This window comes from Denticeps clupeoides, chromosome 19 (genome assembly GCF_900700375.1).
Source record: "Denticeps clupeoides chromosome 19, fDenClu1.1, whole genome shotgun sequence".
In the NCBI taxonomy this organism is placed as follows: domain Eukaryota; kingdom Metazoa; phylum Chordata; class Actinopteri; order Clupeiformes; family Denticipitidae; genus Denticeps; species Denticeps clupeoides.
In genome coordinates this window covers 17,203,840-17,215,827 of record NC_041725.1, presented here as the reverse complement: position 1 = coordinate 17,215,827, position 11,988 = coordinate 17,203,840, and the positions used below count along the sequence as shown (strand labels likewise).

General features: G+C 43.9%; 1 protein-coding gene across 7 annotated transcripts; it reads right to left on the bottom strand.

Moving 5' to 3' along the window:
- Positions 1-186: 186 nt before the first annotated feature.
- On the bottom strand, positions 187-11,313 carry chd1l (chromodomain helicase DNA binding protein 1-like). Of its 7 annotated transcripts, none has more exons than XM_028962910.1 (25): positions 11,108-11,313; positions 10,549-10,664; positions 10,362-10,468; positions 9,363-9,477; positions 9,010-9,041; positions 8,334-8,415; positions 7,713-7,875; positions 7,445-7,600; positions 7,276-7,368; positions 7,081-7,177; positions 6,694-6,767; positions 5,233-5,343; positions 5,000-5,114; positions 4,690-4,843; positions 4,429-4,609; positions 4,163-4,308; positions 3,217-3,380; positions 2,679-2,869; positions 2,478-2,576; positions 2,259-2,329; positions 1,990-2,104; positions 1,796-1,904; positions 997-1,275; positions 796-877; positions 187-723 (listed from the first exon to the last, which is right to left on the bottom strand). In XM_028962910.1, the coding sequence occupies exons 1-25, from the start codon at positions 11,196-11,198 to the stop codon at positions 604-606; spliced, it is 3,063 nt and encodes a 1,020-aa protein (XP_028818743.1). In that variant the 5' UTR covers positions 11,199-11,313; the 3' UTR covers positions 187-603. The 7 variants fall into 7 exon arrangements, with proteins under 7 accessions (XP_028818743.1, XP_028818745.1, XP_028818744.1 ...); XM_028962912.1 differs by having other exon boundaries at positions 10,549-10,659; positions 11,108-11,191; XM_028962911.1 differs by lacking the exon at positions 11,108-11,313 and adding an exon at positions 10,986-11,081.
- Positions 11,314-11,988: the final 675 nt, after the last annotated feature.

Genomic DNA, 11,988 nt, shown 5'->3' with positions numbered 1-11,988 from the left:
TCCACTTCGGTCCAGCTGAACCGAGCGACTGTTAATGAACGAGCGGACGCTTCTTTTAAGCGAACGAGTCATTCGCGCCGTCTATGCGAATACACACACACACACACACACACACACACAGACACAAATAAATAAATAAATACACAACCGTGTGTCTGCGGTTACTTTGGAGATAAAACTTTATTTTTTTAAACTGTGTGTGTGTGTGTGAACTTCACTGTACTGACCCACAATCTTTAAGACGCCTCAGGCCTGACAAAGGTGCACAAATCCTGGGCCCAGGAGGGGGGAGATCTATGGCATTCTTTTGGGTTTTGCAAAACCAGGCATGGATTGTTTTTAATCATTTTAATAGTCAAGTTTTATAAATTGACAAATCTGTCGAAATATATATATATATATATATATATATTTTTTTTAACGTCGTGGAGAACTGATGAGTCTGGTTTCTCAGGCATGTGAGGACCGGTGCAACATAGGGTTAAAAAAACAACAACACTGCTTTATTACAGTGAAACGACACTTACAACAAGCCCCTTCTGACTATCCAGCTAAAACCCCATCCATCAGTTCAAATTTATCTGCTGTACGTCAGTGCCTTCACTACAGCTGCTGGAGGAATTGAGACGAGCCGACTTTCCTCTGCCTGGAGAAGCAGGACTCCAGCCACGTCTTCTGGACAGGGAGGGCCCGTGGGTACTTCACCACCAGCTCCCGCAAGTCCTGCAACCAGCAGAGTCAAGCCCTCGCCACCAAACTGGGAAAAATCTTACAGGAGAATGTACGTTCACGCACCTGAACATGAACAGGATTCTCCACCTCAGCCACAATGTGAGTGACGTGCGAGCTCATGATCTCCTCCTCGTCACCATCATACGTACGTCAGAGTTAAGGTGCTGGGATACGTGCTATAGCCACAAATATGAGCATATTCAGCATTATTAGCAGATTTTAGCATATACAAGCAGAGCGTTGAAATGCCCGTGGTAAGGATATGTGATGAGGTAGCGGGCCAGGCGCTTCCGCTCCTCAGCAGGCACGTTGTAGAAGAAGACGTGGACGCCGCTCATGAAGTCGGACAAGCTGAACGGAGTCGGGGCCCCTCCGGACCCCCCCGGCTCCTGGGAGTCCTCTTCTCTGCTGGCAGTCTCTGGACTGATGGGCAATGTGGAACTGATGGGGGACGGGTGTGGCTTTGGCGCGGGAGCTGAAGAACCCGATGCAGTTGTATGTGAAGACGACACAGAACCTTGTGCGCCTTTTTTGAAGTAATAGCTGATAACCAGGATCAAGGGTTATAATATGTATATAATAATATAATAATATGCTAATCCAGAGTAAAATGGAGCCAATCAGGGCACAGATCATCAGCTGTAATTAAAAAAGTTAATTAAATATGTAATATTTAGCGCCTGCACTGGTTTTACACTTTGCAGTTGTAAACGTAGAAAAACGCTTCTCATGTAGTCTTACGGTAACTATGTACTTCGTTATATGTTCATGTGTCAGTCATTTACATTTACATTTACAGCATTTATCAGACGCCCTTATCCAGAGCGACTTACAATCAGTAGTTACAGGGACAGTCTCCCTGGAGCAACTTAGGGTTAAGTGTCTTGCTCAGGGACACAATGGTGGTAAGCGGGATTCGAACCCGGGTCTTCTGGTTCATAGGCGAGTGTGTTACCCACTAGACTACTACCACCCTAGTCAGATTTCAATGACTTTTCCAGAATTATTTCGTTTTGCAAAACTTTTCAAGCCCTGGAAATCCCGTAAGAACCCTGGAGGATACATGAACGTTGGGATGCCCTTGGCTGCCAGGTGTTTCCGTATCAGGCGCTCGGTGCCGTACCAGTTAAAGCCCTTGGTTGAATGGCCAATCCGCGGTAAGTGGACGCTGGCTATGGGAGACCAACGCAGTGAGAGGTAGATATGAAGTGCATATTCAACATTTTTGGGCTCTCGTCTGTTGTTTGTCTGTTGTACCTCTCTTCTCTTTGGCAGCCCGGTAGATCTTCTTCAGACCCTCATCCAGTGCGCTCAGCTTAATGCCCGAGAGGTTGTTGGACTTGTCCCGCGTTTGTGCTACAATCAGTGCTAGCTGATGGAATACAGCAAGAGCAGCTGAAGTCAGTGAGACATTGATATTTAAATATATAAAAAAAAAAAACTAAATCTAACATGTCAATCCTGAAACACAACGTTCTTTTACAGACGGAGGGCTGTTTAATGACTGGGGTGTATAAGTCACTCACATAATCTCTTCTGTCCAGTCGAGACACCTTGTCATTGATTGGGAAAAGAAGAACATGTCCAAGCTCCAGGTCTGGGAGATCACAAGAAATGTATTAAACTACCAATTACATATCTATATATAATTACACAGTGAGCCAGAAACGAATGCGACATTTTGTGTATGTTAAGAGGCAGTAGACAGGGGGGCTTGTGATGCTGTAATATTTCACAGCGCTCACCTTTCATCTCTCCAGCGCGTTCGTACTGCTTCTGTGGCTCGTCTGACCGACAGTCCAGAGCGGTGAATAACCCACCTCTCCCCCAGTGCCCTGAATCATCTACACACACACACACACACACACACACACACAAGCTATGTTGATCTGCCTGGGGTCAGGAGCTACTCGTGCGAAAGACGGCGGCGGCGCAGTGTTCCATACCAACGCAGTGAACGAGGACGGCGTCCTCAGCAGCCTGGGGGTCTGTGACATCCCCCAGAACATACCGAATGGCCCGGTGCTCAGAATCCATGAAACTAGCTTCCACTCCATCGTCCTCCTCCTCCTCCTCATCAGTGTCGGCAAACGGCAGACACAGCGATTTGTACCCGTTATTTCTCCACCATTCCATCCTGCGAAGCACAAACCCACAAAGGCACAGAACCTGATCACATCACTCTGATCACGCTTGCATGGCACCCACCTATGACTGAACCTGCCTCAAACCTCCATCCACACCTCTAAATTCCCCCTACTTGTTGGGTGTAGTCTCTACTGCTTCTCAATTTTTGCTGCTTGATTTATACAGCCCATGGTTACCGAATGCCACATATCTCAGAGCCTTGAAATGACATACAATAGTATGGTCAGCTATTGAATTTAACGCAACTGCTAAAAATATCATTATACCTGGAAAGAGCAGTTAAAGTGCATGACTTTTTTTTTTTTTTTTTAAACGGCTGTGCAATGAGGTTCTCACTTTTTCTGGTGTTTCTTCTCATCCAATTTCTTCTTCCTGTCTGCCTGCACCTTGGCCCTTTTGGCTGCAGCTTCCTGCCTCCTCTGGCCCTGCAGCTCCCGCTCGGCTTCACTCAGGATCCGTTTCTTCCTCGGGGGTCCCTTTAGGGGTCCGGCCAGGGACACCTGCATTAGGCAACAGAATCCCTCAACAACCGGACAAAATGAAATATATATACAGCAAATAGCAATGTCATTTTACAGCTTCACGAATAGTAAGGATAGAGTAATTCATGCAGTAATAAAAAGTCCTTACTGTGGTCCACCCCCCACCCCCCTCCCCATTTTCAAAGGGATTGATAATTAATCATCAGTGTGGGGAGTAATAAGTTACATGTAATGGCATTATGTAATTGTAATATGGAAAAGGTGCCATCGAAAGGCATCGCTAAAAGGTTAAATTCAGCGTCAAACCCTTTTGAAGTAAAGGGACGTAGTAAAAAAAAACAAAAAAAAAAAAACACTCCAAATAAATATAAGATTATTTCCATATTCTGTGGGTTTCTGTGCACACCGTGGTAAAAAAAACAAACAAACAAAGAACTGAAACGACATTGAAACCAAGATGGTGGAGAGGTTGATTATAGCAGCAAACTTTAAATTAATTCTAACAATTTAACTCAACCAATGAAGGTGGTCCACTGGAGAAAAATGTCAGATGCTACAGGCCAGGCTTGTTTTTAAAATGAACGGGTGCTGATTAAGAGAAGTAATAAAAAAGTAATCAAATGTAATTAGTTACATTATTGTCATAAAGTAATTAAAATAGTAATTTTTAAAAAGAGTAACTTGTAATTGTAAAATTAATCTTCGCAAAAGTGATTATCATTGTCTGAAGGTCCAATCTGCAAACAGCAATGCCTGACAGAAATAATAATAATAAAAATACATGCATGAAATAGTCTTACTCCAGCTTTATGGCGCAGCGCTCGTCCCTGTTCCCCAGACTCCTCAGTCAGTGCCAACTGTTCCTCCATCAGAAGATCATAAGCCTTCTGATCCTCTGCGCTGGGCTGGGCTGAGTAGTCCTTGCCCTCGAAGTAGTACATGTCCCCTGAAAGACGTCCCTAATACTGAGACCATGCTGGGTATCCGCGGTCCCCTATTTCCATTAAAATTCCCCAGTACTATATATACAATTATGTATGAAACCCATTTCAGTATTATTACTTACTCTGGTCATCAGCAGTGGACTCCTCCTTTTCCTCCTGCTCTGGGGGCAGGGTAGGATCAGCATCTATCACCCACTGGCCATGGTGCGACTTGCCCAGGATCTTCTCCACGTCCACATCCTTCACTGAACTCTCCTCAGAGGACAGCAGCTTGTCCACTCCAAACTTTAGGATCTCACTCAGCTACGCAAAAAAAAAGAAAAGAGAAATGGATTAATAAAGAGTAAATGTGACTTTAATGAAGGGACGGAGCTACTGATCACCTTAAGGCCAGCGGCAGCAGACTTGACCTGGTCCAGCAGGGAGAAACGTCCCTCCTGGATGACCACGTCGGTCAGCTGCAGTTTAGACATGGCCCTCCTATAAACAATCTCCTCCACCGTGTCTCTGCCCAAAAGCCTGATGACTTTCACCTTCCTGAGGCAGCAAACACACAGAAACAGCAACGTCATCTTGGCTGTCCAGAAATTTGCATGTAAATTATTTACAGAAATTGAGATAAAGAGCCAAATTTGAATTTGTATAGAATTTTTTATTTCTAATATGATGTCATTTGTTTCATAAACAGTGTACCTGGTCTGGCCAATCCTGTGGGCACGAGCCATGGCCTGGAGGTCATTTTGAGGGTTAAAGTCACTGTCCATAAAGATCACAGTATCAGCAGACGTCAGATTCATGCCGACTCCCCCTGAAAGACAGACGTACAGGGTTCACTGAGCAATGACCAGTAATTACATTGACCAACATACTGCAGCATATTGCACCCCTAGGTGTCAGTCGGAAAATTTGCAGTGCTGTGAGCAGACCTGTTTTGGTGGTGAGCAGAAAGATGAAGCGGTTGTTGGTGCGGAAGTTTTTTATCGCCAGGTTCCGCTCCTCCCCACGTACAGAACCGTCTATGCGCTCGTAACTGTAACCTTCCGATTGACAGGCCAACATACAACGAGGTTAGCAGACAAACACGCACGTTGCTGTGAACATTTAATGTTGGTATTAGTGCAACTGCAGTACAGTTACCCACGATCTGGATAACAAAATGTTTATTATAAAATCTCTGTATTTTGCAAAAATGACTGTAAAACGTGTGTGTGTGTATATATATATATATAGACTCTCCAAAAATCTTAATTTAAATTAGATTAGAGCTGTAAATCATGGCCCAAACCAGCTCGGGTTGAGCACACATGGTAAATGAGCAGTCAGCAAACATCCGGTCTATAGTACCGGTGTTTTCAGTATGATTCGCTGCTTGTCAATTTGGTAAACATTGTTTGCATGTTGTAAATTTCTTTTACTAAATGTTCATTAAAATATTCATTTGATGTGCTATTCTCAGCCACAATTGTCAGATGATGCATTTTAATCATCAGAGAGAGATGCGGAAATGGATGCTGAGGAGGTGAACTGAAAGCTATTTTCTGACGTTTATGTTTTGAACACACTAATTTCCTTTCCTTCTCAGTCTCTTGGCGGCCTGTTGGGCTTGGGCTGGGCCTAACCCTTTAAGCACGATTACAGCTCTACATTAGATACCTGCCATCACCAACGTATGGATACCATTGTTGATTTATTGTCTCACCATCAGGTGTATCAGCTGTTGGACAAACTATGGGAGGAAGATGAGATGGAGGCAGTGTGGCGTTCTGAGAAAACTGGGTCCTGTCTTCATGTGGTGGGAAGGGTTTGAAAACTGTAACAGTTCAAATTGACTCGCCACACTCCCCAGCAGAGCAAAAATCCTGAAATACGAGTTCCAGTTTCACAGTCGGGGCCTGCTGTACACTTGCAGTTTTCTCCGTCTACAAACAGACCTTCAACTAACTGAGAAATAAAATCATGCACAGCAGTTGAGCTGTGAAGAAGCTGTGAGGTTTGTTGTACACCATCCTCATCATTTGTGGTACATCAAGAATAGCTTCTACCCAGAGTCAGAACTCTGAATCCTCCTTTAATCATCCCACTCAATAGTCTCTTGTCCCAATGTCTCTTGTACCTATCCATTGTGTAATAGGGTTTTTTATGTTGTTTATTGTGTGACTTTTTTAACTTCTGTGACCAGTTATTACCAAATGGGCTTGCAGCGTATCAAAAGTATAAGCAAACAAGCAACTATCCAGGAACCTGGGTTCCAGGCATTTACCTGCATGATCAGACTAATTATACTGATATGAAGGGTTTTTGAAATTTTTAAGGTGTAATAAACCAAAAAAGTTGAACTGGAAACAGGCCAGTCTGGAATAGACCACTCGGCATGAAATAGTCTTTACCTCTGTATTCCACGTAGTCCTGTAGGATGTCCAGTGTTCTGGACATCTGTGAGAACAGCAAAACTCTGTGACCCCTTCATATGTAGATATGTACACAGACAGACACACAAATTTGAATTTGCCGATGTTACACTAGTAAAATGTATTGCAAAAGTCCACATGAAATGCTGCTGTATTGTCATCATCTGAATTGATCAACTGGACACTGAAATAGTTCATATCTGATCCAGCTGTTCCTGAGCAACATCAGTCAAAAGCAGCTGCTCACGTCACCTTAGGACCACAAAAAAATGTAACAAGGAGGAACGATGTTCAATGAGATGACTGAGACTACCAGGATTCCATTCAGCCAGGGCATCATAACCACGAAGCTCCTCCTTAACTGACCGTTCATGCAGACATGCTAAAATGCAGTCCAAAAGGCAGAGTTTTCCACTGGCTTCAATCAGGTGGTCCCCAATCTCAAATGGTTCTGGTTCCACGTCTTCAGTAAAGAAATGTATCATTTTAAAATAAATTAACAGTCAATGTAATGGAGAGAATTCTAACTTTCATAAGTAGCATGAAATGTCTTGTGCTAACCATCAAAAAGGTAAGGGTGGACCACGGCCTTCCTCAGCTGCATTAAGACGTTCATCAGTTGGATTTCCTTCGTCTGGTCTTCCCCAAAGGCCCCTGAAATCAGAAGAGAGAGCCTGAATGGACAGCGATGCAGCATCCCTACACTGACGGCCGTGAGAGGAACACCAACCGCGGTCCTTCATCAGGATGGCTTTGTAGAGTCTCTTCTGCAACCCCGACATGCCATGATACACGATCAGCTCCATCTTTTCGGGCAGGTCTGTCGCCACCTTGGCTTTTTCCCTGCGGAGCAGGAACGGCTGCAGGACGCGGTGCAGCTCAGACGCTGACGTGACAAACAGTTTATTCTAAAGTTAGAATGGGTATGGACAGTAGCACTTTGGACCTTACAAAAACTGTGACTTCACTGCCACTTTCATAATTTAGATCATCTTTACCGACAGCTGGCTCGGTCTGCACGTGAGCAAATGCAGTGGCAAACTCCTCAGCGTCACTTCTGGGGAACAGACTGGGCTGCACGAAGCTCAGCAAGGCGTACACCTCCTGCAGGTTGTTCTGGATGGGCGTCCCCGTCATCAGCAACCTAAAGCCCACGTTGTACTGAAGAAAAAAAGGTAACCTCTGTAAATTATTTAAACATCAAAACAACACTTTATTGTCACACATAAAGCAACACACAGCAGAGGAAAAAGACCCCACCCACCCCATATGCTGTCTGATCTATGGTTAAGATCACAAGTCAACTTCTCTAATTGTAGGACAGATAATGGACCCAAACACATATCCTTAGTTGGCGAATTTGCAGTTTACCATACTAACAAAATACATTTTCTAGCCAGAAAAACACTAAATACCAAGCAGGGACCTAGTGTCACCCTCAAAAATGCCTTCATCCAAACCATTTAACAAATACAACCTAGGAGACGATGAAAATGGTTTACCAGACACACGTTGTTTAACAACATGATGGGTTTTCCAGACTGCTTGGATTTTAACACGTCAAGAAAATCCATTTTAATACCACCCAAATCGCGTTGAAAGATGCTGAGGACGAGCACCTCACAGAGAGTCCGATGGAGACCACAGTTCTGGTTCTTCAGGTTGTGTGCTTCATCCACCACCAAAATCTTCCAACTCCATCTGCACGAATAAAAGCAACTAACATACTGAACAAGACACTTGTCAATTTACAACTACAACCAAGGACCCTAGATTTTGGAAACTGGTGGCACTGCTCTACTCACAGTGATACTGTAAAGAACCAGTGAGTTCATTTTATTTTTTTTCTGGAAAATCGCCAACACAACTTCCTGTCTGCACCAAACATTGTGGTTGGTGAATGGCCCTCAACTTCTATAGGCCGCTCTTCCCCCTTGTCCCACCTCTCTCCTCCTCATTAGCATTTAAAGCTACAGACACCTAAACAGCAAATCTCATTGTGGGACTGGATCAAAGAGGCTGTAATTCTGCACCAAGGCTGAATTTCGGGAAAAGGGACTTCAGATACAGTATTAGGGGACCAATAACACCAATATAAAACCAAAAAAAAATGTAAATAAATAATGCCATGGGACCTTTACTTATTTCAAGTATTAGTATAATAAGTACAGAGCAGTTCGCCACCCGAACACATCCAGTGACCACTGAAGAAGGGCTAGAAGACCCCAAAAGTTTTAAATTCTCAAAGCAGTGGCCGGTTAATTTTATTTAATTTTTAAAAAGTGCAATACTTACCTTTTTAAAAATGCAGCGTCAATCTTAGACATCTGTTAAACAAAACCAGTGAAGACGTGACCATACATTTCAACACCACCACACAACGTAAAAAGCCACTGCTACTACAAATTCATACGTTTAATCACATTCATACAAATATGATTAAATAATCAAAGCTGACGGATTTCAATAACATAATATTTTGTGCTAGAACATATTTTATTTATTTTCTTTATGCTGAGATTGAGAAGTTTTATTATGTGGTACAATCAACCAACAAAGGTAAGTAATTCGTTGTTTTACAGTTTATCACATTTGATTGATTTACAAATTGCTATGTAGACGTATTAGATGACATCGCAAGGGTTCACCTCAAACGTTGTCAGTAAGACATCGAAAGGGCCACCATTCAAAAGACCTTCCTGCAGCTCCGCCCGCCTTTCCTTCGTCCCAATGTAGCACGTCACTGACAGGCCTGGAGAGAATCTGAAAGGACGTGTGAGTTTTAAAACAAGAAAGACTTTTTATGCTACAGGTACAGGCATTTACATCTTTACAGCATGTAAAATGCAGAAAAAAGAGAAGAAAGCACGAAGGATTCCGAATCCTGCTCCTGGAGACCGCAGGTAGTCTTCTGTCCAACCAATACATAATGATGATGTGGCTTGTTAACAAGATGCATGTAGCAGGTTGGAGAGAAGCCCCGTCACAGTTTCTGACAGTTCAGTCCCCTGCAAAGTCTGAATGACTAGAGCTGGGCTGAGAGCAGGACACAGGGTTCCCCTTTTTAAGCAAGACTTGAAATTCCCTGACTTGTCCATGACCTCCTGTATAAAGAAATGTCCAATATAAGGTTTGGGTGCTGAGCGGGAAAAGGGCCTTTAAAGGGGTTATAGAATTTAGAACTATATTTCGTCATTGTTGTTGAATATCAGCAGCTTGGCGCGAATGGAACGGACCGAAACCTCGAGATCCTCTATATGCATCTTTTATTTTATCACTTTGGGTGAGGCGGTCCATAAATTCTTAATTTTCAAGCCAAATTGAAATGTACACTTGCCTGGCAGGTTTTGAAGATTTTGCGTTCTAGAACGTTGCTCATTTTTAGAGCGGGAGACGTTTTGAGCAAAACAAAAAAAGTAAAAACTTAAATACACATCAGTTTTGGATGTGTATTGCACTATATGCTATTAACAAAATTCCCTGATAACTCCCTAAATTGGCACTAAAATGATCAAATTGCCTGACTTTCCCTGTGTGGAAATTCCCCGACCCGTGAGAACCCTGGGGACAAAGTCAACGTAGGTCCCACCATGAAGCATGAAAACTCGCGGACAGGGGTCTTCTGAGATTCATACTGCGTCCCTCACCGTACCAGTTCCTCTCTCCAGGTCTCCAGCACAGAAAGCGGACACACCACCAGGAAAGGCCCACTTTCGCCCTGAGCGCCCACCACATAAAGCAGCAAACAGATGGCCTGCGGAATGAGACGCCGCTCGTCAAACGCAGGCGGAAGAAGCACACATCCATTTAGAGATTTAGAGAACTACATCCGACCTGGCACGTCTTTCCCAGGCCCATCTCATCCGCTAGAATGCAGCCCTCCTGATGTTTCAGGCACTGGGTCAGCCACCACGCCCCGTCCAGCTGGTAGGACTTCAGCTGGATCTTGGCTGTCCACAAAAACACGACCTGTCATTAGACCCGGGACAGTGGGCTCGAATAACATGGAAAAAAAATATTACAATAAGAATAATAAATGTGTAGGCAGTAGATACTCTACTAGTGTGAATTTGGCCGATTTAATTGATTGTTTAATCAGTGCGTGTTTTCAGCAATACTGAAATAATTGGAAAGGGGTCTCTAGCGTTCCACTATAAGTCAAGACTAATTTCCCGTCTCTGACAGCCATTTCCAGCCACAACATGAACCGCGTCTGAATGTTGATGTGGTTTGTGAACCTCGTGGTATAAAGTAAAGTTTTTTTTTTTTACGTGATTTCTCTTTAGCTCCGACCCGCGTCTCAAAGGGATGCGGCCGGAACTAAAACGTCGTCAGGATTTTCGACTGACCAAAGTTCGCCCTGAGGGGAGCCGCGTTAGCCTGTTAGCATTACCGCTCAAACCCCATCTGTGCAAATCGCGCTCAGACAGGGCCGTCTTCTCCTTCTCCGGAATTCGTCTAGTTCGCTGCACAAACCGCGCCATGGATCCGGCGTTCGGATTCAACGCGGTTTATTCATTCATTTTTCTTGAAACCACTTCCGAAACGCCGGGGCGAAACGGCCCGCCACTAAGATTTAACGCGGCGGCGACGACTTCCGCAAGCGGGCGGGGCCACGGGTTACGTCAGCACATGGGACACGCCCACTCGCCACTGCGACTTTATTTTAGCTATATATAAGATTTAACAATTCATCTAAAGATATTAAAAGTTAAAATGCTGAAAGTATAAAACTAACACCAAGAACACACAGACACTGAGTAATAAAAAATTGAACAGTTCTGTGTCCTATTGCACTATTAGCAGTTTTGACAGATCCTGGCTGCAGGTTTACTCTAAATTCTACTTTTTACTTTTTTTGCCATTTATTGATACACATGTTCTGTATAAAAATAACATCAGGCAAACCCAGCTGACAACTTAGGTACTCATATTTAATCTTGAATAAAATTCCACAAAACTAAACTTTTGGGCCAAACTTGATACACGTGATACACAGCAGCACAGCACACAGTGCACACAGTGAAATTTGTCCTCTGCATTTAACCCATCACCCTGAGTGAGCAGTGGGCAGCCATGACAGGCGCCCGTGGAGCAGCGTGTGGGGACGGTGCTTTGCTCAGTGGCACCTCAGTGGTACCTTGGCAGATCGGGATTCGAACCAGCAACCTTCTGATTACGGGGCCGCTTCCTAAACCACTAGGCCGCCACTGCCCCATCAAGTACGGAAGTTAATCTAAATTCCTATTTAACAAGCTGTGACTAAATTTCCTC

Bases quoted from the DNA above. Each gene is read 5' to 3' on its own strand.
- chd1l (XM_028962910.1), bottom strand. From the start codon at position 11,198: ATGGCGCGGTTTGTGCAGCGAACTAGACGAATTCCGGAGAAGGAGAAG. The intron at 7,876-8,333 runs GTGCTCGTCCTC...TTTTTTCTTCAG, and splicing joins TCCATCGGACTCTCTGTGAG to TACAACGTGGGCTTTAGGTT. The intron at 1,905-1,989 runs GTACAACAGACA...GGTCTCCCATAG, and splicing joins GGCTGCCAAAGAGAAGAGAG to CCAGCGTCCACTTACCGCGG.